The sequence below is a fragment of the Hylobates moloch genome, unplaced genomic scaffold (assembly GCF_009828535.3).
Source record: "Hylobates moloch isolate HMO894 unplaced genomic scaffold, HMol_V3 SCAFFOLD_10, whole genome shotgun sequence".
NCBI lineage: Eukaryota > Metazoa > Chordata > Mammalia > Primates > Hylobatidae > Hylobates > Hylobates moloch.
In genome coordinates, this window is record NW_026652285.1 from 103,084,549 (window position 1) to 103,109,944 (window position 25,396).

A 25,396-nucleotide genomic window follows, 5' to 3' on the forward strand; every position below is an offset into this window, starting at 1 on the left:
CCTCTGCCCCCCTACCTCTGCCCTCCCTCCTCTGGCACCTCCACCTCTGCCCCCTCAAGCTGTCAGAGCAGCGGGCATTGTGCTGGCTGAGTGAAAGTCCATGGTGGAGGGAAGAGTGGGATTCGTGTTCTGTGAACCTGGACTTGGAAACCTCTGGCCGCACAGGGGGGTGTGAGACTACCCGGCTGCCCGCCCCCGACAGGTGCCAGACGGAGGCCGAGCACAGGGCAAGGCCACTGCCACTCTTTCTACTGGCCCCGTGCGGCACCTCCAACACAGGCACTCGATAAATATTGGATTTTATTAAATAAACTCCGGGGATTGTTTTATCCGTAAGCCTCAAATTGGTTTTATGAATAAATAGCCATTGGGGACTGCTCATTCAATAAAGTGTCTCAGTTCCTTGGAACTCTAGCCCCAGCCACAGGAGGGACCCACGGGGTAGTTTCTCACCCCGGGGACCCGGGAGGGATGCACCGATGGAGCAGGCCCCGGGAGGACCAACCCTGCTGGGCGCAGCTTGTGCAGGAGGCAGGCCCTGCATCCGCCTGACCAGGCCCAGGCCATCTTTGCAAAGCCCAGAACTGGCCCAGTCAGAGGGTCTTGAGCAGCTCCGGTGGGTCCAAAGCTATCTGGGAAATGCCTTTTGGCTGCTCTAATGAAAATGGTGGCTGGGTGCAGTGGCTCATGCCTGCAATCCCAGCAATTTGGGAGGCCGAGGCGGGAGGGTGGCTTGAACCCAGGAGTTCAAAACCAGCCTGGGCAACATAGCTAACACCCCGTCTCTACAAAAAGTAGAAAAAAAAATTGCTGGGTGTGGTAGTGCGCACCTGTAGTCTCAGCTACTCGGGAGGCTGAGGTGGGAGGATCGCTTGAGCCCAGGAGTTCGCCGCAGTGGGCAGTGATTGTGCCACTGCTCTCCAGCCTGGGTGACAGAACAAGACTGTCTCTAAAAATAATGATGAGAGGAGTTCAGGGGAGACAGAGCGAGAGGCAGTCCTGGAACACGTGGGTATCTGATCCACCCAAGCTCTGACATGAGGCGTGGAGTCGGGCTGGAGGCGGAGACCGGAGCTGGGTCACCACGAGACTTTATTAAAGACAGAACGCACAGACATCAAGTGCCCACAGCCTCGCCTAGCGACGCTCCCATACCAGGCTTCCTCCGCCAGTCGCTGTGCTGGCCCTCTGAGCTCCCTCTGCAGCCCTGGCCAGCGCCGTGTGGCCCGAGTCAGACACACCTGTCAGCGCATGGGGGGCCAACGTGGCCAGCCTTGGGCCAGAGCTCCCGACACTCCCTACAAATCCCACCGAGCCCCAACCTCAGCCCTCTGGGTTTGCCAAGTCCTGCCGGCTGCTTGAGCCACACAGTTTGGGGACACCCTTGTCTCTGAAAGCAGATGAAGAAATGGAGGCCCCGGGGAAGCCCGGTCTGCTGAGGCCAAAGCTTAGTGTCCTGTCTCCTTGTTCTGGGTTCTGTGTGTCCCCTGCTGGGTCCTCCTACCAGTGCATTGCTCCTGAAGTCACAGGACGGGGGTCTGTCGCTGGCCACAGGCGTTCTTCATGTCCCCTGTCCCCCCATCTCACACAGACAAATGGTACCTCTCCTCTTCCTTCCCCTCCCTGGAGCCATGATTTGAGATGGTTCAACAATCCTCCAAATCTCTGCCTGCTGAGACACGCCCCTGGGTGACGGGGCCTCCAGAGACCCTGGCTCCCAGCTTCCAGGGCTCTGGCCCCAGCCAAGCCAGCCAGAGGTCTGTGTGGATGAGGACAGGTGGCAGGAAGGGTAAGGGGGACCAGGGGGAGGTGGGCACTGGCGATACAGCTTTTGTCCCAAAGACAAACATTATAAAACTGATTTACACGCAGCTGCAGGGGAAAGCCATTTGAGAACGGCTCACAGCTCTGTTCCTTTGCTGTTCTCCGGCCGAATGTGCTGAGGCCACCAGCATGGAAACCAAGGTTCCTTCCATCCTCTGGACCCTGGTGCTCAGGCAGTCAGCTGGGTGGCCTTTGGTGTCACTCTCTGAGATGTGTGCGAAGTTTAGGGGAAAGGAGGAAGGCCACTGGCTGAGCCACAAAATCTACCTGTGCACGCGGAGAGGCAACAGCGCAGGTGTACCGCCTCCAGGTCCCAGTGTGGCGATGCAGAGACCCCTCCCACTCAGCTTCCTCCCCTCAAGTGAAGGAGCAGGAGGAGGCTCAGTCAGGCGGCATTGTGGGATGGAGGGCCGCAGGCATCCACCCTCAAATTGGGCCCCAGGGGACAGGGTTTGGGGCCCGTGGGTCCCAGGCGACCCTGTGCACACGCTAGCCCTCGGCCTGGTCACTCAGCCCATAGGTCTCAAGCTGTCCCTCGCCCAGGGCTCTCCCAGCATCCTCATCCTCCTGTCTCAGATGACAGCCATTTGCACTGGCATCAGACTGTAGGCTCTGCAGGGCTAAGGTGAGAAGCTGTGGCCCGGAGCAGGTGCGCAGGGACCGTTTTTCCCCAGTGCCAGCCTTTGAAGGTGCCCCTGGGGAGGGTGGGACCAGTGCGCTGGCCTGGGCCCTCCCCACCATGTCAAGCTCCGTGCCCATTCAGCCGGTGCTTGGTAGGGCCATGTGCCCTCTCCTGGTCTGGGACAGGGCCTGGTGCTCTAGGGCAGTAACAGGGCTCTAGAAGGGACAGGCATCTCCAGTGCAGCCAGCCACTGAGGACAGATGCTGCCTGGACCTGGACCACAGGCTCCCAAAGGCCACCTCCACCTGCCCCCGGCTCCTCGCCAGGCTCCAGCCATGGTGCATCTGTTCCGCAGCCAAGCCCTGGCACAAGGGCCCCGGTGCCTCCTGCTGCACCCACACATCTGTGAGTCCATTAACTTCACACTCACCAGGAGTCTGTTTGATGACACATCAGAAAGCGCTGGCACTTTCTAAGCAGTCGCCGGCATGGGGAGGCTGGTAGCTCCCGCCTGGGGCCTGTTGGTGGGGGCTCCTGGGATGAGAACTCGGGTCCCACCCCAGGCCCTGCAATGTGACAGGGTGTCCTGGAACCCAGGTGGTCTGGGTGGGCTCCCTTGGCTTCTAGATGGTGGGAAGAGGAGCCGAGGAGGGGTTTCCCTTTGAATCTCGTGTGGTCATTTTACCCACATCTTGCCCCTCGTGGCCCCGCACCTGGTCTGCTCCATCCACCACCCCGGCCACACTAGGCTGCCACTGCCTGATTCTTGGCTGTATCTCCATCCAGCTGAGGACCGAGAGGGCAGGGACCAGGTCCTGTCCAGCACTCAGGGCAGGCTGGACCCACGGCAGAAGGAAGCGCTGCAGACATCTGCGCATGTGGATGACCTGGTGGCGCTGGAACAGACGCCAGGTCACATGGCCTCTCCCACCGCCCCCCTAGTGGTGCTAAGTCAAATTTATTGTTTTTTAAGCACAAACTTCAGTGGGAGGGGAAGGGAGAACGGAACCCCACACCCCCCAGGCACCTGCCATCGGGGGTCCTTTGGAGGAAGCCACCTCTCCTTCTGCCCGAGGAGAGGCTGCTAGGCAGCTCCCCAAGGCTGACTCCAGCCCTCTCGGAGGCCCCCCATCAGGAGGCCTTGGAAAAACCGCCCTGCATCTGGGCCTGACGCAATGCACGCGGGTCCAGGGCTGCTGAGCAGACAGCTGAGGACCTGACTCCAGCCCTGCCCTTGGGGCTGCTGGTCCTGGGAGCCTGCGGGTCTCACCCCTGTGTGTGCGCACACAAGGAGCGGGGATGACAGCGTGCTGGGTGTTGGGAAGATTCAACGAGAAAGTGTCCAGGTGGTGCCTGGTCTGGTGCCCCAGTCGCCCCGACCCCATTTGCCCGGTGAGGTGGTCCCTGTCCCTTGACCACTCGCCGGGCCTGGCCTGGGTCCAGGTGGCCACAGTCACTGGCAGGGGTTGGCCTCCCCGTGGAGACAGCCGCCTCAGGGAGGGGGTCACCGCCCCCAAGGCCCTCCCGGGAGGCCTCAGGACCCTGGAGTCCCTGGGAAATTGGTGGTGGGGTGGTACAAGCCTCATTCCAGCCCAGAAAACCAAGAGCTTCCCATTAGCACAGCCCAGACTCACGGTGCAGGGCCCCACCCACATTGCAGAGGCAGGAGAAATGGGATGGCAGCCAGGAGGACGGCCGGGAGCTGGGTGGGGGATGGGTTGGGCCTCATTTGAGACAGAGAGCAGGTGGGCACAGCAGATAAGGGGACTGCAGACCCCAGGCCTGCCGGGGCACAGGGTGGGTAGCCTCCAGGGAACTGGCCTCAGCCTTGGACTGTGGGTCCCCAAAGGCAGCAGCTCCCCGTCCTGGCCTCAGGGCATGGTAGGGTGGGGCCACCCCGCCCACAGCCAGGCTGAGGCCCTTGGGGGACAGGTGGGTTCTCTGGGCACCAGGGAAATGGGGGTGGGGGTTGGCATTGGGAGGGCTGGAGGATACTGGGCTCAGACCTGACCTCAGAGAGACCTCACGTTCCCCACGATCTGCTAAGAGGACTCCAGGGGAGCTGTCTGCCCCCTGCTCTCTGTCCCCGTAATGCCGGGTGTTTGGGTGGGCAGAGCAGAGGGCTGCCTGGGGCAGACTCCACCATCCTGGCCAGGGGACGGCAAACAGCACAGGAGCCACAGTGGGGGCAGGCAGGAGTTGGGGTCGTCAAGTTTGCCAGCCCCCATCAGCAGAGGCAACAGATCAGTTAGCTGCCAAATGGAGGGGGTGGGGATGGTGAGAAGGTGATGTGTGACTTCACCTGCCCACGGGGCTTCGTGTCAGGGATGGCCCGGCCCCTCCCTACTGGAGAGTGGGTCCGCCAGGCACAGGTGGGTGGAGAACATTCACAAAGGAGTGAGGTGGGGTCAGGGATGGGGTGATGGGGACCAGCAGGGCCAAGGGCAAGGTGCACTAGCGGTCCTCCCGGACCGGCCGGATCTTCATCTCGGAGAACTTGAGTGAGTACTGCCAGCCGGTCCAGGAGGACCACTCCACGCCGTCGGCATAGGAGGCGTGTGTACCGCGCAGGTACTGCCCATTGAGGTTGGACGTGTGGCAGTTGCGGTACCACCAGGCGCCGCGGTAGAAGGCGGCACAATTGTTCTCTGAGTGGTCGCTGTCACGGTCCTTGGTGGTGAACCTCATGCCGCTGTGCTTCAGGAGGGAGTCGCCTGCGCAGGGGTGCACACAGGTATGGGCACGGGGGGCACAGGTACGCCCACTGGTGTTGCATGTGTGAGCAGACACCAAGACACTGCACGTGAACCTGGACGTGAGTGCGTACACGTACGCACGTGCTCTCACACATACACACTGCTGTGCACGCGTGCACGCACACCTGCCCCTCCACACTCGGGTGTGTCCATGCAGCTCACACACACGCAGTCCCTCCTCGGGTGTGCCTGGGGCTGCCCCTGGGTCTAGGCGGTCTCTATCCCTCCCCCGGCTTTTCCACATTCCCTCTCCTGCCTCCCCCTCCTCGGCCTGAGAGGGGGAGCCCAGCCCATGGGGGTCCAGCCACCACACTTTAGAGACCCAGCGGACCGGAACCCCGGGTCTCCTGATTCCTGGCTCTGGGCTCAGTTTCTTCATCTGCAAAACGGGAAAACACTCCAGCTCTGCTGGCTTCGCCTTGCAGGCGTGAGGACCAAGCAGGACTTGGAGGTGGAGGCAAGTAGCCTTGACCCTGACCCCAGAGGGCCGAAGGGCATAATTAACATTATTATGAAAAAACGAACAGTAGATTCACAGAAGCTCATTTTTTATGACATGCAACTGAATCAATTGATGAAGACAGGGATTGAGGAATCCTTGGTAAGGAAGAAAATTTTCCCTTTTCTGTCTTGTTCACTCTTCCAATTTGAAAAATTTATTACTTAAAAAAAATTTAGATTGGTTTCAGGCCTCTGATTGTGATGTGGGTTTGGTAGTTTATCAATATTTGTTATTTTTCAAAAACCTGATTACTTTCAAAGGGGGAAAAATCCATTAGCCTTCATCATTTTGGAGGGCAGGACCTCCCCTGTCCTCCATCCTCCCAGGCTGCCCCCCTTCCCCATCCCTGCCGCAGCTGGAGCCTCACCTGCAGTGCCGGAATAGTCAGCCACGGTGAGCGGGTACCCGTCTTCCTCAGGGTCCACGGAGAACAAGCCCACGCCGAAACTCCCGTAGCGGGCATAGGCCGTGCCATTCTCAAAGTCCTCCAGGTCCACGTGCAGCTCGTAGGCAGCCTGTGTGGTCAGGGCGTGGACCCTCTTGAGCCCTGAAGTCGGGGGGAAAATGGTGGGAGAAGCTGAGGGGCGTAGGAAGCAACTCCCCAGGGAAAAATGATAAATGACAGCTGAGCTCATGCAGTTAGGGACAGAAAGGGACAACCACCAAATGCCTGCAATCAGCCGTGGGCTACTTCCTTCTTCCTGCAGGCCTGTGTTGGGCAAGCCACTGAGGACCGACAGTTTTCATGTTTGGTTTTCTCTGTTCCCTTTAAGTGGAGCTGTGATGCTTTTCAAACGTTGGGGCTCTGAGCTGGCGAGAAGACTGCAGGAGGCGGGAGGAGGTGGGGGTGACAGCACCCTTACCCAGACTTCAGCCAGAGCCAGACAGGATCCAGTGTTCGCATTTTCCTAAACCTAGCCTCTGGGCCTTTGCACATGCTGTTCCCTCTGCCAGGGATGCTTGTCCCTACTCCTCCTCACTTGGTTACCTTCTGTTCATTTCTGGAAGGCTGCCTGACCTCCCGTCAGCGTTGAGGACCTCCTCTGCCAACACATGTGCCCCTGTGGGTGTTTATCTTTCAGGGTCCCGGCTGCCTACCTTGTCAGTTTCCCCGCCAGTGTGGAATTCCCGTGAGAGTGGCGTGTCCTACCCAGCCACTGCTGACCCCAGTGCCTGGGGTGGGGCCCGGCACAATGGTGCTCACCCAGCCCTGGCTTAGTGGATGGGAGGCAGCAGACGGCACCCTCACCCCTCTAGGCCCGCTCTGTGCCCCCATCCCACTCTCTCCCTCCTGCTATCCCCGCCCCACCTCAACTCTGCCCTGCCCATCCCTGGGGTCTCATGCCAGGCCTCCCCTACCACACACACACGTGCTCAGACTCCCAAGATGCTTCACTGCTGGTGTGGTTACACTTGATTAAGAGGGCATTTAATGAAATGATTTACAAGTTAGTAGCAGCGAGTGGTATTCCATCCGCTTCTCCCTCCTGCCTGCCTCTCCGTGGCTCCAAACCTCCCGGGGTCAGTGTGTGCCGGCTGGAGGCTGTGCAGATCCTCCCCCATCCCGCCCGGACAAGAAGCCTTTGGGAGGGGTGGGTGGGGACCTGGGGCCTGGGCCCCTCTCCATCCTTCCTCCAGTCCACGCCACCTCCTCCCTCCCTCGCCTCCCTGCCCTTGCTCTTTGGCTTTCTCCAGCTCTCCCAGCTTCTCCCTGGCCTTCCAGGACCGCCCCCAGCCACGTTAGCTGTTCTTCCCAGATTCCCTGGGCCCCTGATCCAACTCCTTCACCAGCTCCCAGCTCAAATTGCAGGGAGCAAGAAAGAGGGCTGATGGCTTGAAACAGACAGGAAACCATTAAGACCCTAAACTTAACATGGCCACCCCAGTGGACTTCCGGCTGGACTAAAGCTGTCAACCTAAAACAACACTAGAAAAACAGAAGAAGAGGCCAGGCACGGTGGCTCACGCCTGTAATTCCAGCACTTTGGGAGGCCGAGACGGGCAGATCACGAGATCAGGAGTTCGAGACCAGCCTAGCCAATATGGTGAAACCCCTGTCTACTAAAAATACAAAAATTAGCCGGGCGTGGTGGCGGGCGCCTGTAGTCCCAGCTACTTGGGAGGCTGAGGCAGGAGAATCGCTTGAACCTGGGAGGTGGAGGTTGCAGTGAGCTGAGATCATGCCACTATACTCCAGCCTGAACTACAGAGCGAGACTCCGTCTTAAAAAAAAAAAAAAGAAAAAGAAAAGAAAGAAAAACAGAAGAAAAAATAGAGGAGACTTAAAAAAAAATAAAACTAGGAAGGGAAGGAAAGGAAAGCAGGGGCTAAAACCCAGAAAAGATAGGAAGAAAAGGGTGGCAGAACTGAGTGCATAAACATCTTAACTTTCTAGGAAATAAATAATAACATGACCCCAAAAAAGAAAAAGAAAAAGCTGAAAGACAAATGGCCAGAAGTTAATACCTATCATGTGTTGGGCAAATGATCGATAACCTTAATATATAAAGAGCTTCCATGACTCAATAGGAAAAGACAAAGCACTCATTGAGAGGGGATGGGGAGGGTGGTGCCGCAGAGGAGGGACGGGCGCTGTTGACATTCCTGTCAGGGCTCGTCTGCAGGATGCTGGAATCAGGACCTGCTTAAATGCTTCCTCCCGCACCATCTGCAGCTGCCGATAGATTTCAATTAAGATACCATGAGCACGGGCATCACCGCTGCTCCAGGGGGTGGGTGGTGGTGAGGGCATGCCTCGGCCCTGCCGCCTTGTCCTTATCTTTACCCCCAGCTTGGGAAGCCTGAGGCAGGGTCTCCCCGTCTCCCCTCCTTCCACCCACCAGGTTCGGGGATGAGGCAAGCTTGGTTGGGCGCCAGTGTGTAGACCCTGCTGGGGCTCCCCGACCCCAACACACGCAGGCTTGTAACAAGGGACCTCCTTTCCTGAGCCTCAACTTACTCATCTCTAAAAGGAGGGGACGACAGCAGGGCCCCCAACTAGGTGGGTGTGAAGCTTTGGGGACAGTGCATGGGAAGCGTGTAGCTGGGTGCTCAGTGGGTCGGGGGTCAGCATGGGGTGTGGGCGTGAAGTCCACACAAAGTGTGACCTTCCCTGTTGTTGGCAACCCTTGGGGACCAGGGCACGGCAGGTCGGAGAGCGCCCTGCCCTCGTGGGCCCGGGTGAGGAGGGGGCATGGGTGGCAGATCTTGCCCAGGGGCCTCCATGCACACAGAGGGGCGGCCCTGCCTCGCCTCCCCAACCCTGCCTTTGGGGCCCCCGACCCCCCATCTTCCAGGGGTGTCACTGAACATCCTCACAGGCCTGGAGCCCTCCTGACCCCAGCTGGTGCCCAGACCTGCGCTCTCAGCCTCTCAGATGGTGCTTCCCGCCAGCCACGCCGGCCCACCCTCTCCTTCCCGCCCAAGCCTCCCCCTACCAGCTCTGACCCTGCTCGCTCACAAGGGAGTTCCTCAGATGTCCACACCCTTCTCACCCTCTCCCTCCCCCACCAGCTCTGCCCCGCATTGGGGAACTTGGGGAACTCCAGAGATGTCCTCACCCTTCTCACTCTCTCCCTCCCTCCCACCCAAGGCGCCCCCTCCGCTGCCCCCCCCCACCCCCGAAGCTTGTGGAACTCCCTGGATGTCCGCACGCACCCGGGGGCCTTAAGTGCAGGAGGACACTGTGGGGCATTCGAGGCTGCCCAGATGACACACGTCCCCCAGCACCCGCGCGTTTCATGTATATTCAAAACCTGCAGGCCGGGCGCGGTGGCTCACGCTTGTAATCCCAGCACTTTGGGAGGCCGAGGCGGGCGGATCACGAGGTCAGGAGATCGAGACCACAGTGAAACCCCGTCTCTACTAAAAATACAAAAAATTAGCCGGGCGTGGTGGCGGGCGCCTGTAGTCCCAGCTACTCGGAGAGGCTGACCCGGGATGCGGAGCTTGCAGTGAGCCGAGATCGCGCCACTGCACTCCAGCCTGGGCGACAGAGCGAGACTCTGTCTCAAAAAAAAAAAAAAAAAAAAAACCTGCAAGGGAGTGACTGCTCCTGGGGGTACAGCGTTTCCTTCTGGAGTGAAGAAAAGGTTCTGGACCCAGTGGCGATGGTTGTAATATTCTGACTATACTAAAAACCATGGGGTCATACGCTTCCACACAGGGAATTTTGTTGTATGTAAATTATATCTCAAGAACAACCAGAAAAATCCACCTCACTTCAAGCCATAGCCACTTCCCAAATATATAGGTAGATAGGACCTCAAAGTTGCGATTCTTTCAGGATATTTTGTTAAGATAAATACTTTGTTTAGGTAAATGAAGTTTTGTTTGGAATATTTTGTTTAGATAGTTAAATGTTAAAAAAAATGTTAAGGACTTTCAAACATTTTAAAATACTGAGTGAATTTAAAGGTAGGTAATAATATTGACAGAATCTTCTGAGCTCCGACTTTGTGCCAGGCAGGGACTGTGTCCCAGTGGCAGGAAGGCGTGCAGTTGCCTCCAGGCCCAAACAGGAGCCCGGGCTGGGAGCACCACTGGCCACTCTTGGGAGTTCCATGCCTGGTGTCCCGGTGCCGGGTCCTCCTCTGTCCCCCCGCTGCCTGGGATGCTGCTGACCACCTCCCCAAGCTTGCTTGATTCGGGACAGCCAGCAGATCCCAGGGCGACCCCGGCAGGAACTGGCCTCCAAGGGCATGTGGGACCCTCAGCCTTTACAAGCACTGGGAGCCCACCCACGCCGACACTTCCGTTGGCAATGTCTGGCCTCACTCCTTCTGAATGCCTGTCACCTTCATGCATGACACCTGTGAGCTGGCTCAGGTGTGCCGAGGCCAGGGAAACCCAGCCCAAACCCACACAGCCCAAACCCATTCACGGAGCGGCTGGGACCCAGCTGTGTCTGGAAGGCATGCGGAGGAGGCCCACCTGGGCCGGGCGGCGGGCGGGGTGCTTACCTAGCCAGTGCTCCCCGGTGAGCCTGCCGAAGCCGTCTCGGTACGCGTCCCAGCCCCGGAAGAAGTTCACGGAGCCGTCCTCCCGGCGCTGAAACACCTGCAAAGGTAAGATGGGGATGGGGCGTTGGCACCGACCATTCCAGGACTCACAGGGCCCACCCCGCCCAGAGACTCCCCTCACCCTGCTCCTGACCTGCCGAGGGCAGGGGCCTGGCTGCCCACTTCCCCCAACAGCTCCCGGCCCCGGGGCCTGGAAAACAGCAGGGGCTCCAGAGCCTCGTGGTGGCTCGAGGTGGGATTGACCAAATGCCCACAGGCCCCCAAAACGGCTCCTCAGGGAGGAATTCCAGGCCGGGCATGGTGGCTCATGCCCGGAATCCCAGCAAGGAAGGCTGAGCCCAGGAGTTCGAGACAACATAGTGAGACTCCGTCTCTACAAAAAATTTAAAAAATCAGCCAGGTGTGATGGTGGATGCCTGCAATCCTAGCTACTTGAGAGGCTGAGGCAGGAGGATCCCTTGAGCCCAGGAGGTTGAAGCTGCAGTGAGCTGTGATCGTGCCACTGTACTCCAGCCTGGGCTCTCTCTCTCTCAAAAAAAAAGCGGGGTGGGGGGCTGGGCACAGTGACTTATGCCTGTGAGAACTTTGGGAGGCTGAGGCAGGAGAATTGCTTGATCCCGGGAGGCGGAGGTTGCATTGAGCCAAGATCATGCCACTACACTCCAGCCTGGTTGACAGAGCAAAACTGTCTCAAAAAAAAGGAATCTCGGTGGGGTGGAGGAAAACCGGCTTTGGGGGCATCTCCAGCACTTTGCTCTGGGTCTCAGTTTCCCCAATGGTCAAATAAAGCGGGGGCAGGGTCTTAATATCTTTCTCCAGGTCAAAACAAAACTGAACAAAAGTCTATCCTCCAGTTTTTAAGAACCAAGCGCACCCCCCACACACCCCAGGCTTGGCCTCCAGAGCCCTGTCCCTCAGTAAGCTCCCCTTCCCCAAAACAAGCCTGGGCGGGGGTCGGGGTGCTGGGAAACCGGAGTCCAGGCGATGGCTCAGGGGAGGATGAGGAGCCCACAGCCAGCAGGGTGTAACCTGGGTACCAATGAGCGCCCGGGCTGCCTCTGTGCTTCATTTTAATAACATTCTTGATTTGGGAGTCAGGAATCCCACCGGTTAAATTGCTTTGAAATAAGTACCACGCTGGTCCAGGCCACAGCTGCCTGGAGTATTTACAGGATCCGCTGACAATCTGTCCCGGCTGGCCTCCCCAGCCCTCCCAGCCCTCTTTCTGTTTAACAAGCCTTTTCCTGCTTTATTCTCTGAGGCAGCTCCCGCGGCCCGGCCGGCCTCCATCTGTGTCAGAGTCTGATGTGTTAGAGATCTGGCTGCGGCACCGGCGAGCTGCCAGTTTCATTACTAAGCAGCCTGATTTCAGTCGCTCGGAACTGCCCGGGTGCCCGGTCTGACCCGAGGCGTCTGCCGTGTGAGCGTTCGCCGATGCTCTGAGCCCTCGGGGACGGATGTGTCCGTCATGGCGCTTGGGCAGCTCTGACGTCAGGGAGCTGGAGGGAGATGACACCTCCTTTTTCATGCTTTGCTGCCTCAAACCTGGCCCGGCTCTGAAATCTGAAAGTCCTCAGGAGTGACCGGCTCGGGGCGGAAGGAAATTCGATCAGGCTCAGGGAGATCTGAGGAGCGGTGGAGAGCCGTATCGATGGCTGCATATTGGGACCCTGAGCACGCACCTTTTCAAAGGCCCAATCCTGGCAGAAGCTCAGGCGCTCCCCTGAGAAGGCAGCGGGCAGTAGGAGCCTGTTTCCGCAGGAGGAGGGGAGCTAGAGCGACCGGCAGGCCCGAAGCCCCCTGGGATGCCTGGCTGGCATTGGCCGTCGGCTGGGCCTCTGCCCTGGGGACTGGGGACCTGGGCATGCTCGGTGCTGAAGGAGTTCCATAAAGGAGTTCCTGAAGGCAGGGGAGCCCAGTGGTTGTGGATCTGGGTTCCAGAGCCCCGGCTTTGCCTTAGAGAGCCCTGGAGAGTCCCCACATCTCTCCGGGCCCCAGCACCCACGTCTGTAAAGCAGAGATCATAGCCACGCCTTCCTCCCAGGCTATGACCATCCACCGAGAATAAGCTCAGGCCTGGCACATAGTAGGTGTTCAGCAAGTGCCAGCTGGATGGCGAGCCACAGCACCGAGGCCCAGGCCTGGGCGAGGGCTCCTGCCTCCCCTGCTCTGTACGAGGTCACGGTTCTGCCCTCGGGGAACTTAGGGCAAAGGAACACAGGAGACATGGGTGCTCAGGGGACCCCAACCGGGCGAGAGGCAGGACAGACTTGGGGGATGGGGAGAGAGCAGGTCTGCCCAGCAGGGTGGCCCTGGAGGAGGGGCAGGCTCCTGGGCCCTGTGTCTGCCTGCTGGGCGGGGCAGGAAATGCAGGGAAGTAGGCCACAGTGGGGGTAGTGGGGAGACCCCAGCAGCCAGTGGGCGTGCCCAACCAGGGGCGGGTGAGCTGATATACAGGTGCCCGGCAGTGCCTCTTCCAGAAGGTTCAGAGGAACCATCCAGAATGAGAGCAAGAAGCCCCGGTAGCCCAGACCACAGCCTCCGAGAGGATCCCCCAGGCTCTGCCTCCAGCACTCACTCCCATCACTGGGACGCCTGGAACCAATGCTACCATTTACGTAACTCGCCAGACTCCAGCCCTGCCCTGACTCCTCAGGATGTGGCGGGAGGGGCTGTTCCTGCCCGTGTGTCCTGGCTGATGGGATGATGCGCAGTTGAGACTCAGCGTGGGGACTGCGTGCTCTCTGTGTGCCCATGTCCCTCCCCAAACCCTTTCCCCGAGCCCAGGCACCCCACCCTTACAGGGCCGAAGTTTGGACACTGGCCAGCGGCCACACGGCCGTGAGCAGCAAAAAGCGGGGTCCGACTACATCTTGTGCCCTCAGTCCCATGACAGTCTGGACCTACCCTTGCCGCCAGCGCCCGAAGGCTAGTGTCCTGACACCATGTCCACACTCGTGCTTGGTGGCGGGTCCACTGACCAGGATGGCTGTAGCCTTGAGTGTGCCCCCCTACCCAGGCCTCTGGTGCCAACAGCTGGTCCCTGCACCCACAGTCCTCGGCCCCCTCTTTCCCACTGCCCTCCCAGTCTGGGTGCCAGTTACAGTGACCCCACCATCCCCCCAGGGCTCCTCCTTGGTGCCGATCAATTGGGGTGAGCACACCTGGCCCCCTGCCTTTGCCTCTGCCCAAGGAAGGACACTGAAATCACACATGGCCGGCACTCCTGTCCACGTAGCCTGAATCAACGCCCACTTAGAAACTGCAGCAATTGGCCAGGAGTGGTGGCTCATGCCTGTAATCCCAGCACTTTGGGAGGCCGAGGCAGGCAGATCACCTGAGGTCAGGAGTTCGAGACCAGCCTGGCCAACATGGTGAAACCCCGTCTCTACTAAAAATACAAAAATTAGCCGGGCGTGGTGGCAGGTGCCTGTAGTCCCAGCTACTTGGGAGGCTGAGGCAGGATAATCACTTGAACCCAGGAGGTGGAGGTTGCAGTGAGCCGAGATCGCACCACTGCACTCCCACCTGGGTGACAAGAGCGAGACTCTGTCTCAAAAAAATAAAAAAATAAACTGCGGCAACTGTCGGCCAACGTGGGCACTTTAACGTATGCAGTGACGGACTGCGGACCCACTTTTGAGGCGCCAAGACACATCTGTGGTCTGGCCTTGGAGAAGTGACCTGCAGACTGACCATGTCCCAGAGAGATGCAGCCGACGTCACCACACAGGCATATGCATCCAGACTCCAGACTTAGCTTAATGCAGAAGGACGTGCATAGATATTTTCTTTTTTCTTTTTTTTTTTGAGACGGAGTCTTGCTCTGTCGCCCAGGCTGGAGTGCAGTGGCACAATCTCAGCTCACTGCAACCTCTGCCTCCCAGGTTCAAGCAATTCTCTGCCTCAGCCTCCTGAGTAGCTGGGATTACAGGCGCCCACCACCACGCCCGGCTAAGTTTTTTGTATTTTTAGTAGAGACGGGGTTTCATGATTTTGGCCAGGATGATCTTGAACGCCTGACCTTGTGATGCACCTGCCTTGGCCTCCCAAAGTGCTGGGATTATAGGCGTGAGCCACCGCGCCCGGCCTTAGTGCACTGATATTTTCTTTCATGTTCTACTCCACTCTATTTGATTGAAAAAATAATGGGTTGATCAAACCCATTCAGTTGATTTTGCCAGTGGCCCATGGAGTATGCCCACAGTTTGGGAACCGCTGACAGCCTTTGCCACGGGCTGTCCTGATTTCTTGGTTCACACCCCGAGTGACTGCCTGTGCCGGGCCCTGTGCTAGGATCTCAGGCTTGGAAACCCTGCCCCGACCTCGAGCCAATGACAGCCCAACGTGGCCTGACTAGTGCAAGTGCTGAGCACAGCCCAGATCGTCAGGTGGGTTCTCCCAGCTTCCCCCGCGTGGGGGAATGTTTAGTCTGACTCTGAGCCCAGGGTAAACTGCAGCTGTGGCTTTATATTTCTGGCAAACAGCTTCAGCAACACTGGACCTTCGTGACGCCAGATGCCTGGATGTGGCCAAGCACAGAGGGCTTTAATTACACAGTGAGGACCAGCGGGATGGGAGGACAGAGGGAGGAAGTAAGGAAAGGATCCAGGCGTCCACTTCCCCTTCTTTCTGCCCCATCCACCAAACGTGAATCCCCACTGGGCAAAAAGGGGTGGGGAGTCTGGGCACAGTGGCCCACACCTGTAATCCCAGCACTTTGGGAGGCTGAGGCGGGCGGATCACTTGAGGTCAGGAGTTCAAGACCAGTCTGGCTAACATGGTGAAACCCCATCTCTACTAAAAACACAAAAATTAGCTGGGTGTGGTGGCATGCGCCTGTAATCCCAGCTACTTGGGAGGCTGAGGCAGGAGAATCGCTTGAACTTGGGAGGCAGAGGTTGCAGTGAGCCGAGATCGCACCACTGCACTCCAGCCTGGGCAACAGAGTGAGACCCTGTCTTAAAACAAAACAAAACAAAATGGAGGCGGGGAGCAAAAGGTAGGGAAACAAAAATTACTGATTCATTTTCAGGCCAAAATATGAATTGGTCCAGCTCTGGGGGCGTCTCTCTGGGGTCCCGGCTGGAAAACGATTGAGTAGAAACACTCGCCACGGCCGCGGCCTCTTGGGCAGATGCCACGAGTGGGAAGACAGACAGAGAGTGTTTTCTTGGTGCGGATTCTCAGAAGCCCGCCGCCCAGCGCATCTTGGAAGTGCCGCTTAGAGGGGCTCTGCCAAGGGAGAGCTGGGCCCACATGGTCCTGCAGATGGTGCTGGGCGGGTTCAAAGGAAGGAGTGACGGCTCTGGATGTGGAGGAAGGAAGACAGCAGCAGCCACCGACCGCCCTGTGTTGTCAGATGGGGCCTGGGGACCGAGGGAGGCAGAGATGCCTCTGGGCCGCTGCAGCCTCACGCTCCGCAGGTTGCATCCTGCCCAGAGCTGCTTCCGCAAACAGACCCTGACCAACCAGCTGCTGCTTTGCCACTGTGCCCAGAACATGCAGCTAGTGTCCCGAGCACCGAGCTGGGCTCTGTGGTCACCCCAGCACCCGGCCAGTGCCTTAGAGGATGACCACGACCCTCCCCGCCACAGCCTTGGAGGGAGGGCTGGTCCTCCCATTAGGCAGACGAGAAGACTGAGGCTTGGAGGAGTGGGCAACCCGGGTGCGCAGGGCTGAGATGGCCAGAGGATTGGGGATGACAGTGCACGCTCAGTCCCAGGGAGCTCCCTGGGCTGGCACCCAGGAGACCTGAGTTCTACCCAGACTCCAGCCAACAGGATACGTGGCTTCTCCCCTGCAAAACAAGGGCTCCTGCACAGCACCCCGTGTGTGCTCGGGCTCACGGGGATGACCTTGGCCCTCAAAGCTCACAGCCCCACGAGAGATGCACGCACAAGCCAGCAGCCACAGGGCAGAGCAGCTCCCACCCTGGCACATTCCTCCAAACCCCAGGCCTCAGTTTCCTCATCTGTAAAGCTAGGATTATAAAAGCCTCAACCCACAAAGTTTTGATGAGAATTAAATGTGCTGGTGCCCAGCATTCAACAGAGCTTGCTGGGAACCCTGAGAAGGAGTGAGTCCCTCTGCTGGGGCAGCTGGAGGTGGTTATCTGGGAGGGCTCCCTGGAGGAGGACATGCCTGGCTGAACGGCACATTAAGCAGGGCCTTGCCAGCTGGTCAGAGGAGCTGAAACCCAAGGACTGGGGGGTGGGTGGGTCCAAACCCTATGAGATTGGGAGAGACGGTCTCCGATGCCTTAGAACGGCCCCCTGGAAGCAGCAACTGCGGTTTTTCCTAGACTGTGATGAAACTGCTGCAGAAACCAGTTACAGACAGGACTGTGTTGGTTGTGGAGCTGTGGCCTCCCCCAGCCTCCTGTGCTTTCTGATCAGGTGATTCTGGGAGGGGGTCAGAGGGGTCCTGGCAGAGGAGGATTCATGTTTTTAAAGAACAAAGAACTTGGATATGTGAGCTACGGCAGCCCTTCAAAGGCAGCCCTGGGGCGGCTCTGCGGCATTCCCAGGAGTCTGGCTTTTCCTTAACTCCTTTCTGGACACCTCTGGGCAGTGCTCCCAGGGAGGCCTCTGGGCTCAGTCGGGAACAAGGCAGAGCTGAGTTCAAATCCTGACTCTGCCTCTCACAGGCCACGTGACCTCGGACAGGTCGAAGAACCTTTCGGAGCCTGTTTCTGTCTGCGTAAGCCCCCGCAGGGCCGGTGGGGAAGAGGCAATCAAGTCAATGCGTAAACGGACGGCGCACGGTAGGTCTAACCAACATCACCACCCTCCCTTCAGAGCCAGCTGCTGAGCCCAGAAGGAAATCGGACCCACTCCTTGTTTTTGACTGAAAATGGTACCCCCGGGCTTGGCGCCCTGCCGTCATTCCCAGGCTTGGCAGTCGGCGCCTGCCGGCTCTTGGCACAGCACCGCCAAGCTGCTGTTTCTCGGGTGCTGAGCCATGTCGGGCGCGGGGCTGGGCCCTGCACGTGCATTGTCCCGTTTCTGTTCAAAGTTTGAAAAATCCCAACTGCTCCCCACGGAGGCTTTCTCTGCACCATGAACGAAGGAAATGTGAGGGTGTTGTCCCCGGTCACCGGTCACCTCGCCATTATGAATGTGTGTGTGCTCTGAGGACCATTCCCCAGGCAGGGTGTGGGGCAGGCAGCAGCGTGGGGACACTGTGGCCCACCAATGTCACAGCAGATCCCCTGCCACCACTGCCTCTGGGACAAGGAGGGCTGGCCGCAGCTGCAGCCCAAGTAGGAAGGAGCTAACATCTCATCTGTTGGACCCCCGAGGTCCTGCTGCTCCAGGCTGGCACCTGGGGAGGCCCCGGGAGCTCTTCATCCCTCCCCGAGCCTGAGCCTGCTGTCGGGATCCTCTGATGTTCTCCATGTGAGGGCAGGATTTTCCTCCCGGCCTGGAGAGCTTAGGTGGGGGGAAGTGTGGGCTCCTTTCCAGGGGAGCCAATTACAGGCAGATGTGAACTGGCTGACCTCGCACACAGGAAGCACCTGGCGGAGTACAGGGCCGCACAGAACAGGGTTTGGGCCACTTGGCACCGTGGTGTTGGGGGACGTTGGCTGTGCCTGGTATCGGAGCAGGTGGGTATAGGGTCCTATCATGGCCACTCCAAGTCCCTGCCGAAGGACATGTTGATCTGGACCCAGCGTGCGTGACCCCGGCCAGTGACTATGCAGTGTTGAGGGCTTGGCAGTCAGGCCTGGCGGGGGCAGTATTGCCCCCGGCAGATTGCGGTGGGGACAAGACTGTGCGGCAGGGCAGGGAGGCTGGGTGGGAGCGGGGAGCCCAGGCGCTGAGGCCGAGCAGGGGCCCTCCTTCCGCCCACCTGCAGCAGGTTCTGGGCACAGCCACCCCGTTCCCCAGGCCCTGCAAGGCAGGCAAGAGGGCCACCCCACTGGACAGATGAGCAAGGGGCCCTCCAAGAAGGGATGTGACCCTCGCATCTCACACAGCCAGGGGCGCTGGGGGTGGGGAGTGTGGGCTGGCAATGGCTGGCTTCATCCCACTCGGCACCTTCTGAGTACGGACATCTGGACTTTCTTTTTACGACCCCGCCTCCCCTTGATTATAAGATGCTACAAGGCAGAGCCAGATCCTGTGTTCACAGGGAACCCCCAGGGCTCAGCACTGACTCCCTCCCAGCCCTGCTCCCCGCTCACTCCTCTCAGGTGAGCAGCCTGTGAAGGGTTCTGACTTCGTCCACATCTGCAGAGCAGCTCTATATGGTACCCATTTTACAGATGAGAAAAGTGAGATTTACAGAGGTAAAGCTACACAGCCAAAGGGTGCCAACAGCCATCATCCGGCGAGCATTTAGAGAGTGCCAAGGGTGTGCAGGTGCGGTGCCCACCCTGAGCTAACATGGCCACAGGAGGGTGTGGTCCCTGCCCCTGGGACTCCTGCCACGAAAGGGCAGGACCTGTGATGGGGGTGATAATGGGGCCTGAGGATCACCTGCCACCTCCCCTGCCTTGTCCTGGACCCAAACCTCCTTAAACCAGATAGGCCAGTAGCACCAAGCCACCGTGGCCCCCAAACAAGCCACACCATCTCCCTGCCCCTCACTCCTCCCACCCCCCACACTGGAACAGGGGTCTCTCCTCTGGGCCCTGGGGCTCCCCATCCCTGGCACAAGTCGGCTTCCTTGTCCTTCTGTCCACCAGGCTGGGAGCTCGCTGCCCTGTCTAGTCGCTGCTGACCTCCCTGGCCCTGGCTTGCTTTGGGCACTCAATGTTTGAACACAAGAATAAGCATGTGCCACTGTGGGCGGCCTGGAGGCTGCTGGGTGACCTTGGGCACATCCCTGGCCTTCTCTGAGGCTGCCCTGCCTGCCTCCAGGGATTGAAGGGTGCTTGGGCACATCCCTGGCCTTCTCTGAGGCTGCCCTGCCTGCCTCCAGGGATTGAAGGGTGCTGGCGTGATGCCAGGGGTGGGGGGCAGGGGTGTATGAACTGTAAAGTGGCCCTGGGGACAGGGCTGCTGAGTTCCACCCTCGCCCACGCAGGTCTCTCCGGGAAGCAGGCTCTGGTGAGAGTGTCCAGCCCCAGGGTCTCGGGGCACAGTTCCAGGTGCCGTGTCCTCCAGGAAGGATCAGGTGGCGTTGGTGCTCAAGGCCTGGCAGTTCGGACAGGGAGTCTAATGAGGATGGATGGTATCCAGGGCTGGAGAGGCGGGAGCCAGCTCCTTCCCAAACAAAAATTGAGTTTCTGAGAGATTCCTTGTGGCAGGGGGGTGATCCTGACATATGTCGAGAGGTTCCTGGGAAAAGATTGCTTCTGATAGAGGCCCAAATGGATATTAACGCTCACTGCCCAGGCAAGCACTTCTCAGATGAGAATGGCCTCTCTCCCAGGGCCCCCGGAACCGGGTGTCTGAGCGCCAGGGGTGGCAGGGAGTTCCTCATCGGCTCCCCTCTAATCGCCCCTGAAGCCGAGGCCGTCGGAATGACCCGCCTCCTAGCCCAAATCCTGATTGACTTCCCAGGAGACTGGCTTCACGTCCACGGGAGTGGAAGATGCATGGCCCGCTCCGGCGTCCTGATCTTTCATTAAGCCTGTCCTGACCCTGAACTCTGATTTCTGGGTTCTGCTGGTGCCTTCTCACTGTTCCGCCCACCAAGGGGCTCCCAGAAGCAAATGCCATAACTCAGACGTTCTTGGCGTTAGGAAAACAAAAGAGCTTTTATTCCCCAGACGCAGCTCCAGGACATTTTTAAAAGCTCTCCTCTGGAGCTTGAAGACAGGTTTAGAGATGTCTGTCTTTGGGGTCTTGTGGGGATTCTCATCTGCTCTCACGCTGGCTCCTAACACAGCAGGCTCTGCCTTGCTGGCGGACTCGTCCCTCCACCGCCCGCCTGTGCGGGTCTCCCCGCGTCCTGCCTCTGCTGGGGATCGCTGACCCCTTTCAAAACTGACCCAGGCTGCCTGCACCCCTGCCTCCCCCGAAAACTCCCCGCCAAGAGGCTTCCCTCTCTCCTGTTTCTCGGTCACTTGTTTTGTCTGATGTTAAGCCCCTCCCCCAGATGTTTGTGGGCGTAGACATCAATACACCAAAAATAGTCAACACCAAGATCCCGGGCGAGATGCATCCTGCACTCAGTGGCAGCAGCCCTGGCGCAGTGGGGTTCTCACCGGGCCACCCCCTGGCCTGGTCTGGGGTCTCTGTTCCTGGCTGAGCAGCCCTGACTGGCATCTCTGGCCTCCCAGTCTCTCTCCAGCACACTCCTTCTCCGCTGAGCCCCCCACTTTCTTGTGCTTGCAATTAAGAGCTCTAAGGATGTAGACGGGCACCCCCATTTCACAGCCGAGGAAACAGGGGCTCAGAGAACCGAGGTAAGTTGCCCCAGGTCACACAGCAGGACTCAAGAGCCATGGCTGGGGCAGCCTGTGGATGACGGGGCCAGAGCGCGGAACCTCCAGGCTCCCCGCCTCTCTGACATCTGCTGTCGGGGTCCCATCATAGACCTGTGGACTGAATGCTCGAAACACCTCCTCCCTGTCCCGCTCCCCACTGCCCAGGGATGCACACCGTCAAGTCACCTCTCCCGAAGCACAGTCCCCATCCCGTCTTCCTCTCTTCAACACCCCCAGTAGCTCCCGAGTGTGTGTCCCAACCCTGCAGCCTGGGGCCAGACCACTCCAGCCTCATCTCGTCACACACCACAAATCCCTCGGGCCCTGCTCCCCGAATGTGCCGTGGGAGCCGCGTTAGGTTGCCCCTCCTCCTGGAATACCTTCTCCTTCCTGCCCGCACTCAGAAATCCTCCCCACTTTAATGGCTCATAAGAAATGCCCCCTTCTCCAGAAAGCTTTACCCTCCCCTCTGCTACAGTGACTTCTTCCACCCCCAATGCCCCCCGGCCTGTAAATTCCTCGGGAGGACTGGGACAGGGGCTTCCCCATCTCTGTGCTTCCCCGGAACCCAGTATACAGTAGGTGCTCAAAAATGTCTGTCCAACTGAAATGAAATGTGAAGCTGAGAAGCCTTAAAGAGCCAGTCCTCCTGGTCTTCAAACCAGGGCCTCTGCCCCATTCTCCCAGCATCTCATGTGGTCCCGCCCCTACCCTGTGACTGGCAGTTGGGACATCTCGCTCCTGTTTCCCACCCAGGCAGGAATCAGGAGGTGCAGGAATCAGACAGCTCCTGTCAGCCCGTAGCCGTGGGGGGTCTCTGCTCCTAGCAGCCGCACTCCTCCTTTCTCTTCTGCACACGCGCCGTGTATTGGGTAGTTCAAAAAGGCAGGCGCCCACACCTATCAGCCCTGGAACCCACATTAGCAACAGGTTCCTGCTGCCACGTGTCCTCCTAGGCCCGAACCCCAACTTGCCTAGAACCGCCCCCGGCTGGAAGAGCCACAGCTGGGGATCTCAGGGAGCCCAAGGTGGCTCCTGCCTAATGTCCGCTCCAGAGTGGGTCCCCAGGGTCAGCTCACGGAGTCCCCTGTTCCCCTCTTCTGTAGGGGTGGAGTCAGGCCAGGCAGAAGGGCACCGGGGCAGGGCCAGTCCACAGGTCCATGGTGGAGGGCTGGGTGGGAGACTGCTCGGAATGCCCAGGTTCAGATACACAGCCTCACGGTTCCCGGTGCCTGCCCTGCCGCCCGCCCGGCCTGGGACACTCACCGTCCAGCCGCCGCCATCCGTGCGCATGTCACAGTACACCTGGAAGCCAGCCGGGTAGTGGGTGGGAAAGACAGAGTAGACGCCATCGTCCTGCTGTCCGCTTAGGAGGACATCCAGACAGTCTCGGGGCCGGGAGCCTGAGGCGGGCAAAGCCGTCAGGGTGGCTGCGGCCCCAGCGCGTTCCTACCCAGCCCCCTGGCCAAACTGTCTGTCTATCGATAACCCATGTGGGGTCCCATGGGGTTGAGAGAGCACCGGCCTTGGAGTCCGACCTTGGCTCTGCCACTCCCTGCTGTGGCTGGGTGAGAGAATCACCCTCTCTGGGACTCACTTTTCTCATCTGCAGAATGGACCGAGAGGGCTTCAGCGCAGGCCACATGGAAGCAGGGTCGGGCCCTGGAAGTCTCATGGCTGGGGAACCCAAACCCCACTTCCCCGCTCCCCAGAGCTGGAACCCGAGTCACTGGAGGAAAGCAGCCCCTGCCCCACTCACCAGTGGCACACCCCCGGGGCCGGGCTCCCCGGGCAGGCGCTCTCTGAAGGTCGGCCTTGTTGCGGGGCCGGCCCAGCCCCCGGTCCCTCTGCAGGGCGTCCAGGATGTCACCGACGGAGTTCACCAGGTGAGCCATGTGGCCCTGGCTCTCAGAGAGAAGCTGCGGAGCACAGGGGGTGAGCCGAGGGGGCAGGGGCTCTGTTGGGGGTGGGGTGGCGCACATAGCAGGTCACTGGCCAGAGTGGACCGTCTCCTGAGGCAGAGGTGGGCTCCTGGCTCAATGGCAGGCCCCGCCCTACCCTGCCCCTTGGATCCCTGTCCAAGGTGGTCTGAGGGGCCAGCCAGGCTATGATGGAGCCTGTGCTCTGGGGCCTCAAGGGCTGGGAGGGCCGGGAAGCAGGCGGGAGGGGAAGGAAGCTCCAGCAGGCACCTGCCACCCCTGCTGCCCCAGGATGCATTCTTCGGCCATCTCTTCGGCCCAGGGAAGAGTAAACTGGAGGAGGCCATGCCAGGCAGGGAGAGAGCGCCCGGCGTTGGGCAAATCCAGCTTCAGCCCAGCACGTCCACTTGCCAGTTATATTACCAGGGGCGAATGTCCTTACCACGCTTGTCTCCCCTGGCCTCGCCAAACTGCTATGCAACACGTGGGAGGTGACCAGCACAGCGGCAAGGACCGGCTGGGTACTCAGCACACCAAGTTCCCACAGCACCTTCCAGGCTACCAGACATCCCTACCGCTGCCTCTTCTGATCCCGAGCAAGGCTGCTGAGGTAGGAGTCATTGATCTGCACTTGACAGAGGGGTGTCCTGAGGCTGGGGAGGCCACAGGAGCCTTTGCGCAGCCCCCTAGGCTTCTGGACCAACAAGGCTCCCCCATCCCACCCCCACTCCCCATGCAAACATCACTCGAGTTTCTGGGGCTCTGCGATGTCCATGACCTCACTGGGTCCCCCACCGTGCTGCAGAGGGAGGGCTTAAGGTTGTCATCTCGTGACAAATGGAGAAACTGAGGCCCCGAGAGATCCCTGAGAGTGAAGGATGCACTGGGGGCAGGGACCAGGACTCAGGCCACTTCCCTAGGGCGGGCTGGCAGGAAAGGGGCCCGGGCTGTGTTCTTGTGTAGGAGACTAGGGTCAGGGTGGGGACGGGGCAGTGGTTTGGACCCAGGTTCTGGTGTTGACTGTCTGTGTCTTGACTCCAATCCCTCCCCCATTCACTAGCTGCGTGACCCTGGAGCAGTATCCGAATCTCTCCATGTCTCCATTTCCTTGTAACCCAGGATAATGAGCTCTGTTTCTCTGAGTGGGGGGATTCAGGAGAGACTGGGCTGGGGAGCTCAGCCGTTGTTCTCCATCCTTCACTCCCGCCCCTCCCTCCATCACAGCCCTGGGGTTGGAGCTTGGCAAGCACAATGCTGTCCCCCAGTGCCTCTGCCTCTGTTAGCTGCCCGAAGGGTCTGAGGTCTCTTGCCCCCACCCTGGGCTTCAAGGAGGCTGCAGGACCACGTGGAGGGTGAGGGGGTGGTGGGCAAGCTACAGCTGGCCAGCCAGAGAGTGTGGAGCCGGCCGGGTCTTTATACACCTAACATGTCACCTGCCAGATAATAGCCCATTCGTGGAAGGAAAATAGAAATATACAGTGCCGGCAGTTTACAAAATATGATTCGCGGCTCTTCCAGAGGCAGGGGCCCTGCAAAGCTTTTAGTTTCCCTGTCAGTTTCCCCTCTGCTGAGCAGGTGATTCAGTGAGGACTGAGGCCAGGGGAGAGAGGAGCAGAGATGGGCAGGCAGAGTGTTTGGGTTTCACGGCAGCAGCCTGTAGACGAGCTCCACTGGGCACGCCCCACAGAGGGACAGAGGCAGCACACCCCAACCGGGGCGGGAGGGAAGACGGTAGGTGGGGGCCGCCCTGCGATGTGTGTGCGGCAAAGATCACTTGGTTAAGTCACACCGGTACTGCCCATTTATCTGAGTCAACACAGCCACAACGCACTAAAAAAACTCAGGCACGGCCTCCTCCCTCTTGCTAACGGGCAGGGAAGACCTCTGTTTAAACCAGCAGATGATTAAAGTTGAAAATGTACATATAAACATGCCCCGAATTAATGGGGAAGTGAGTCCCTGCTCGCTGAGCTGCACAGGCGCCTCAGGAGAGGGCTGGGCAGCGCTTAGAGGTAGTGGCATCAGAGCTGCTGTCCCCAGCACTGCTTAGCTGTGTGAGCGAGCTTGCACAGGCACCTGCCACTCAGAGCCTCAGTCTGCCTCTCCATAAGATGAGATAACAAGGCCGGGCGTGGTGACTCACACCTGTAATCGTAGCACTTTGGGAGGCCAAGTCGGTGGATCACCTAAGGTCGGGAGTTTGAGACCAGTCTGGCCAACATGGTGAAACTCTGTCTCTACTAAAAATAGAAAAAAATTAGCTGGGCATGGTGGTGTGTGCCTGTAGTCCCAGCTACTCAGGAGGCTGAGGCAGGAGAATTGCTTGAACCCGGGAGGCGGAGGTTGCAGTGAGCCAAGATCGAACCACTGC

The 25,396-nt window shown here is 59.2% G+C and overlaps 1 protein-coding gene across 1 annotated transcript in view; it reads right to left on the minus strand.

Moving 5' to 3' along the window:
- Positions 1-1,079: 1,079 nt before the first annotated feature.
- FIBCD1 (fibrinogen C domain containing 1) overlaps positions 1,080-25,396 on the minus strand; it is a 37,724-nt gene continuing 13,407 nt past the window's right edge. Inside the window, exons 4-8 of the mRNA XM_032165437.2 lie at positions 22,866-23,025; positions 22,373-22,509; positions 10,666-10,762; positions 6,072-6,251; positions 1,080-5,160 (exon numbers count right to left, since the gene is read on the minus strand). Of these exons, the coding sequence (XP_032021328.1) occupies positions 4,901-5,160; positions 6,072-6,251; positions 10,666-10,762; positions 22,373-22,509; positions 22,866-23,025 (834 nt within the window). The 3' untranslated portion in view covers positions 1,080-4,900. The remainder of the gene's footprint in view (positions 5,161-6,071; positions 6,252-10,665; positions 10,763-22,372; positions 22,510-22,865; positions 23,026-25,396) is intronic.